This window comes from Corvus cornix, chromosome 4 (assembly GCF_000738735.6).
Source record: "Corvus cornix cornix isolate S_Up_H32 chromosome 4, ASM73873v5, whole genome shotgun sequence".
NCBI classification, from domain to species: Eukaryota; Metazoa; Chordata; class Aves; order Passeriformes; family Corvidae; genus Corvus; species Corvus cornix.
This window is the reverse complement of record NC_046334.1, coordinates 32,962,534-32,970,180: the sequence shown is the minus strand read 5'-3', so window position 1 is coordinate 32,970,180 and position 7,647 is coordinate 32,962,534. Positions and strand designations below refer to the sequence as shown.

General features: G+C 40.3%; 1 protein-coding gene across 1 annotated transcript in view; it reads left to right on the top strand.

Moving 5' to 3' along the window:
- The first annotated feature begins 231 nt into the window (after nt 1-231).
- Nucleotides 232-7,647, top strand: part of NAF1 (nuclear assembly factor 1 ribonucleoprotein) — a 28,117-nt gene continuing 20,701 nt past the window's right edge. Inside the window, exons 1-4 of the mRNA XM_010401391.4 lie at nt 232-482; nt 2,182-2,314; nt 4,201-4,294; nt 7,303-7,385. Coding sequence (XP_010399693.1) covers nt 268-482; nt 2,182-2,314; nt 4,201-4,294; nt 7,303-7,385 — 525 coding nt within the window. The 5' untranslated portion in view covers nt 232-267. The remainder of the gene's footprint in view (nt 483-2,181; nt 2,315-4,200; nt 4,295-7,302; nt 7,386-7,647) is intronic.

Below are 7,647 nucleotides of genomic sequence, written 5' to 3'. Positions count from 1 at the left end.
GAACTAATCCCTCCCAGCAGGTCCTCAACAAGAGCAGCCATGAGCTCTAGCTTTGTGTTTCAGGCAAGGCCCACAGCCACAGAGCTCGGGTGCTGGCTCGAAGCCAGCCCGAAGCAGCGGGAGCGCGGGGCCGCGCCCTCAGGCCCGCGGGCAGCCCTCGCCCCTCTCCCAGGATGCCGCATTCCGGCGCACGCGCCCGGGGGCGGGCAGGCGGCGGCCGGAAGTGGCGCGTGCTGGGGGCGGGCCCGTGGGCCGCGTGTAGCGGGAATGGAGGCGCAGCGGGAGGTGGTGGAGCAGCTGGAGAACCTGGCCGTGGGGCCGGGCGGGCAGCGGGCGCCCGACAAGGAGAAGGCGCCGGGCCCTGCGGAGGGCGGTGGGGAAGCCCAGGCCCCGCTGCCCCCAGCCGCGGGGCTGCGCCGCTCGCCGCCGCCCGCTTGGCCCGTGGCAGCTGCTATCGCCGTGCCCTCCTCGGACTCGGACAGGTGGGTTCAGCCCTGGCGCTCCCCCGGCCACCCCTTGCTCGCTGAGGCCTCGGGCGGCGGCGCGGGCCGCTGGCGCTGTGGCTGAGCGCCCGAGAGCCCGGTGTGCCTGCCTGCCGCCTCTCCGCCCCGGTGTTTCAGCCTCTAGAGCTCTCTCCTTCCCATCAAAGGCGGAATTTTCACTTACATTTCGCTAGGAGTCTTAGCTGTTAAATTACGTCTCCAAAACAGTGCATGTAAGGGTGTAGGACTTAGTGAAAACATGAGTTTGCTGGCTGCGGCCTGGAGAGCGTGTTGGGCCACCCCGCCGTGCTCGTTTGGGTGTCCGGCGTGACGTGGTGCTCTCAGTGCACCTGCGACTCTTGGGCAGGACACCCGCAGAGTTACTGCTAAAAACCGAAATGGAGGACTCAAGGTGGAGAGTCTGCACGCCGTGTACCATGTGCTCTGATGTTGGCATCTTAGTGGAAAAGCTCATTCTCAACCTGGTTTTTTTTTTTTTGTTTTGTGGGTTTTTTTTAGAAAAGGTTACATCTTGTACTTGCTGCACCTGTGCTTTGATGTTCACTGTAGTTGGTGAAAGGTAACTGGTTAAATGTGGGCTCTGTTGCAGTGTTAGAAGTCTGCACACTTTGGTTGTTGCAGGAGGTTTTGTGTTTCTTATTGGGCCGGTGCTGCAAGATGGGCATGTGCTTCTTTTGACTAGAGGAAGCTGAAATAAAGTCTAAGAATCTCTTCTTAAAGATACAAAGCTTCATTAACAGTTAACTGATTAAAGTTCCCCTGGTTCAAAGTTTTCCTAGAATATCATGAAGTGATGGAAAATGAAATTCCTGACTTCAGGGGCTTCACCTGTATCTAGTGATTTTTACTTCCAAAATCTGTTGTGCTGGTGAACACTAAAGATGAAATTTTGGTAACTTGAACTTATTTATCTGTATGCATGTATCTCAATTTGTTCTTTTTTTAACTCCCTCCACTGATTGGTCTTTTAGTCTGATTTTTTTGTTGTTTTTCTGTTGTATTGATGTTGTTCCAAGAAGTCCATATTTAACTTTTTCAAAACGTTTATTTGGAGAGGTGCTCTTACTTGTCATTACTATGAGCATTTGTTGGAATAAAAAAAAGGACCAACAGAAAGCCATCTGTTCATTTGGGAAGGAGACTGTGATATTACAAGAACCTAGAAAGGAGTGAGGGGTTTTTTTTCAGGTAAGAAAGGCTATTTTGCAAAAGTTTGCTTGTCTCAGTGTATTTTTTTTTTTTTTTTTGGTAAGGTTTGTATTGTGTTTTTTCAGTCACCCAGATCAGTTGATCCACATTTATTTCCTCCACCAGCTGTTGAAGAACTTGGATCTTTGCTTAAACGAACACATTAACATGAATAAGACTGGTTTCTTACTCCACTCCTGAAGTATTAAGAATCTAAGACAATAAATATTTCTTACATACATGACAGTGAGAGATATTGAATTACTCTGTGTGAATGTGTACTGGGGGATTTGGACAGGATACGAGTTACGAAACTAATCCATTTTATTTACAAAAAGTACAATTTTTTCCCCTTCATTGTGCAAGATGCATTGCTTGGAGTAAGTATTTTCTTTACTTCCACTCAGTGTTATGCTGGTGTTGGGATTTTACAAGAACAGTGACTCTGAGAAGGCAGTATTCTAACTCTCATGTTTGTTTTTTCATTCAGTGATACAGATTCAGATAGTTCATCAACTACACCTTCCTCTTCATCTTCAGCAGTATCTGATGAAGATGATCATCCAAATGAGAAGGATAACAGATCTTACTGTGTTAGAACAAAGGATGAGTTGCCTATTGATGTAAGTATGATATGGTATTTTTTTAAACCCTTTCCTACTAACCCAACTAAAACATAACTAAAAGTTTGTTTTAAGTCACACCTCCTGTGTCAAGATGGGGTTAGAATAATAAAAGAGAAACTCCAAGGCTGAGCTAGACACAGTTTAGTACGTAAAGCAAGTTCCACACACACAATCAAAGCAAACCCAGAAATTAATTTACCACTTTCCATGGACAAGCAGGTGTTCAGCCATTCCCAGGAAAGCTGGGCTCCATCCTGTGTAACATTTTCTTGGGCATACAAACACCATCACTCCAGGTGTCCCTCGTTCTTTTTCACCCAGCTTTGTATGCTGAGCATGATGTTACATGGTGTGGAATATTCCTTTGGTCAGTGCAGGTCACCTGTCCTGCCTGTGCTCCTCCCATCTCCTTTTGCACCTCCTCACTGATGGGCTGGCATGAGAGGCGGAAAAGGCCTTGACTCTGTGTAAGCTCTGCTGAGCAATAACAAAAGCATCTCTCTATTAGCAGCAGTGTTTCTAGCACAGATCCAAAACACAGCCCCATAACAGCCACTGTGAAGAAAATGAACTTTGCTGCAGTGAAACCTACCACAGTTAATAACTTAGAAAGTTATGTCTTTCAGGTATACACATTAAGGAGTGTTAGTGGAACTGTTTTAGAAACCTCTTGCTTTGAGGCAAGGATTGGCAGGTACTGTATATAGTGTGGCAGAAGGTACCATTTTGAGATACAGGATCAGAATTCTACCTTCCTGCTGCTCTTCGGCCTTTGAATTGCTCTTAGAAAAATGACTCAGTTAAGTCTTAGCAGTGAACTTGATTTAATGTTGGAAAAATCACTGGCCTGTAGATGGGTGTGGTGTTTCTATCTGAATTAATGTCTTGAGTTTAATGATACAACACTTGTGAAAGTCTTGGCCTTTTTGACCTTTGTGGTGCTCTATAAGCCTTTGCCAAATGCTTTTGTTAGGTGGAGATTATCAGGTGAAGTGTTAATAAACCAGGATAAAATTCTTCTGTTTGTGTGGGATTGTATTTCTAGTTGTGGCCTTCAAAAGTGCAGTTCAGTACTAAGATTTGAACTCTTATCAATTCACAAGGTGTTGAATTTGAAGATAATGCTTACTCTAGTTGCCTTGTATTTTATAAAGTCCATACTGACTTCATAGCAGGATAGTATATATATATATGATGAACTTGGTGTTAATAAGTCTTTGATAGTAGATTTTGATCCTTATATTTGAGGAAAAAGTTTGAATATTGTGTAGTACTCATTTTTGTATCTGAAGTTTGGCTTTTTGTGTTCTGTTCTCTAATTATCCTCTTGTACCACATGCAACTATCAGCAAAAAAAATTTCTTTGTATAGGTTGTGCTGTTTACATCTTCTACAATGATCCAAGTCATAATATGAATGGACAGACACCATTTTGTTAAATCAGATGATACACATCTGGTGTATTTTATCTATATTACCCCTTGCTGTGTACATTTTTCTTCTAGCATGCATTGAATGTTGTTGCAAGTGGTCTTAATTTTTGAAGTCTGATTGTTTAATTATTGTGTTGTACATTGAGCTTAATCTAAAAAAATTGGATTAAATTCATGTCAATTATTGGTTTTCTCCAGTTAAATAAAATTGGCTTCTGCTTTAGTTGTGATGGAAATATGTAGAGTAGCATCTCTATAGGACATGTGTCCTCAAACCCCAGATGAGTTCATCTAGGATGATTCTGAAAGAGGCAGATAAAACTAGATTTTTTTAAAAATGAAATCTTCAAAATGCTAGGAGATTTTTCCAAGTTGTCAAATTTCTGCAGTGACAAAGTGATAAATGCTTTTGTGTGATAGTAAATCTAAATATTGACTTGTTGTTTGCAGGAGCTACCCCCTGTTGAAGACTTATCAATAATTCTGCCAGATAATGTTGAACTGAAGCTCTTCGGGACAGTTTCCAGCATCATTGAGCAGCTAGGTAGGCAAGATATATTTGCTTTGTTTTTAATTATTATAATTTCTGTATATCTCTGCGTGAGTTGTGTTCTTAGCTGTTCTTCAAAATGTCAGTCCTGCAGTGTCGTATTTCTGGGGATAGTAGGTTGTTGAGTTGGAATTCAAACTAGAAAATGACATTTGTGTTGAATTACCTTTTATTTGGCTTATATAATACTAGGACTATTATGCATGTGTTTCTATGTGACTTCCATGTTTAATTTTTTGATTAAAACCCCTTTTTTTCCACAGTGTATTACGGTTTTTATATTGATATTGGCAAGAGTTCTTGTATTTTAAGAAAACCTTCCAATTGTAGATGCTATTTTTGAATTATCCCTGAATATAGAGGAGCTGTATAACTGAAAGCACACATGCAGTACAATGCAGTCCCAAGTGCTTGCTTGTTAATATATGAGGACAAGAAAAAGACTTGTTTCTTCAGCAGTGCAAGTTCTTTTATTTATTTATTTTAATCTTTATTCATCCCACTTCTGGCACCTTGAGCAAATGAAAGCTGCCCATGTCAGCAGTCAGAGGATGGTATGACTAACATGATTTATAGGTGGGAGGGTAAGCTTAATGGGATTGAGAGATAGAATAGGCGTAAGCTTAACTCAAGGCACAGAGATTTAGGGATCTTTTCGGATGTGTGTGGGACCTCAGTATCTGATATATGAAATAAAAGTTTTGCTGAAGCTCATATTACTAAAACATCAACAGTATGTATTTTAGCTATTTCAAGTGTTCCATTCTGCTTGAACTGCTTTCAAAGCAATTTGCTTATGAAAATTAGAAATTGAGTTCAATTTTGAAGTTAAAGTATTTATGCTGAATGTAGTACAAAAGAAAGCAAGTAACTTTTTCTATTAATTTTTCTTTTAAAAGACTTCAGGTAGTACAGGCAATTCCTCTACGTTATCTTACTGGAGTGAGATTTAATTTCATTCATTTGCAGGAAGCGGGTTGGAGGGTGTGGAAGGTAGTAGTCTGGTTCTTTTCTACTTTGGCCTTTCTTGCTTATTGGTAGTAATGAGGACTTCAAGAAGTCTGTCTTCAGCTAAAATGGTAGTTTGAAAACTAGTTTTTAAAAAAAGTTGAGTCATACTTGCTATTATTCTTAGTTTTGGTCTAAAATGTGAAAGTGTAAACAAAGCTGTTTTAAAGACTGCGGTTTTGGAAACCATCCTTAGTTCTAATCCTCATTGGTGAGTATAGTCTTTTCAAATACCAGTTTACTGGTAGGTGAATTCTTCAGGCTGCATCCCACTTTATGTAATGTAAATGTATGAAGAGTTGAATTAGGTTTGTTGCTGAAAGTTAGAAAACAAGCTAATAATCATAATAAAATGAAACCGCATGAATGGTGTAAACCCCCATGACATCTGTGATTATTTTCTTGCTTTTACTGCTTTGCTTTATGACTTCTACACATTTTAGTTTCTTCTCAGTTGTTCTGGAAGCAGGCCTCCATCTCAGTTGACTTGTGGCTGTATTAGAGATGTTAGCTAATGGTTTTTGGGGTTTTTTTGATTGTTGAACTAAATTGATACCTCTGTATACCTGGTTTGTATCTAGTCTGAGGGGAGTTGATGTCTCATTTGGAAACCACAAATACTATTCCGATGCAACAATCAGTATTCTTTTTCTGTCCCTTTGATGTCTCTCAGAATCTCTGCTGTTCTCTGTAGCAAGCTTCCAAGTTCATCAGTCTGCAGTGAGTGATACTTGGAAAACTTGGATATTTCATCCTGTGCGGTAAATTTGAGGCTAGAACAGTGTAGGTTCATGCTTGCCCTGCAGTAGCTAAAAGCAAAATGACAGTACTTTTTGTGGACTTCTGCTCAGCATATCAGAATTTAACAAATTTTTTGCTGTGTTTTGCTTCAAGGTACTTTAAGAGAAGAGAGTAATTCCCTGTGTGGGTTGTGGCCTGGAAAGTAAACAGCTTTGGTATATATGAGAAGCCTTCCCTGGGGCTGTACTTTGTGCCCTGCAAGAGTAGAAGCTGATAATTTAGGCTGGGTTGGAGTAGGGAAAGCTCCAAGTAAAATAGGCTGGAGGTGGTAATGTTTCTCCTAAGTTTCATGGGACTGGCATGTCGTATAGTTTCTGAATATATTTTCCTTAGCCTACTGAAGGCTGGGGACTATGTGTGGTGAATCAAGTTGAGAATATTATGTGAGAGTTTTTGGTGTGTTGTTTTTTGTAGGGTTTTTTTGTTTGTCTGGGTTTGTTTTTTTTTTTCTACTAAGGTATAGTTCTCATGAGGTTTAAACAACACATTGGGTACTTTCACTGTATATTTTATCTTAAAGGTAGGCACAAAAGAAACTGATTTCACAAATTCTCTTGAAATTCAGTGAACTATTAAGCCTGTAGAATTGTCATATACTTGTTTGGCGTGTTAAGGTTTTTGCAGATGGAAGTAGTGGCAGTAACTTCTAGCTTGGTGACATGTTGATTGCTGAAAGTCCTGTTACGTAAGTTTAGCAGTGATGATCTTGAACTTGTTGGAGTCTGAGTGACACTGCGTACTTGAGTGACTTCATTTGCTGATGGACAGGCATTGAGAATGCTTAAGTGAGCAGTGTGCTGTTTTACAGGTAGAGAAGTTTAATTATCATTGGGCCCAAATGTACTGTGAGACTTCTATGGCATTTAATTGCAGGGTGTATATCAGATTGTGTATGTGCATATGTAAACAACACCATCAGTCGCTACTGTGATTGAACTGCCAGACAGCTTTTGTGTTCTGATCTGATTCTTAGGAGTCTCTTTACCCCAGAGAACAGTAGTTCTGTCAGCAATTAAGTATTGCCACTCATGCACCATTGGAGAAGGGGTGTGTGATTCTAAGTACTTTTGTATGTGTGCGAGAATATTTGGTTGCAGCTCTACGAACTTAAGTGGAGGTGTGGTTTGTTAAGTTGCGATTAACTACATGCTGTTGAAACATTGTTTTAATTGATTTTTTTCTTTCCATTTTAGTAATAATTGAATCACTGAGAGGCCTACCTCCAGTAAATGAGGAAAGCGTAATTTTTAAAGAAGATCGACAAGCAGCCGGAAAGGTGTGTGTAAAATAAAATCTTGTTATTCTAATATAAAATTGGAAGTATTCTTTAGTGCTTCAGAAAGTAGAGTTGAAGTTGACTAAATGAAAGATAATGTTTCCATGATATAATAGTTTTTCTTTGTGCCTTTGACTCCTGCTATATTCCTCTGGTTTTTCAATCTTAAGAATTTGTAACCTGGAATTAATTGCTTCCTTACAGAATTACAATATCTGGTGAGTTTCCAGTATTTGATGAGAGTGCTTGTGGAGAGGAAGAG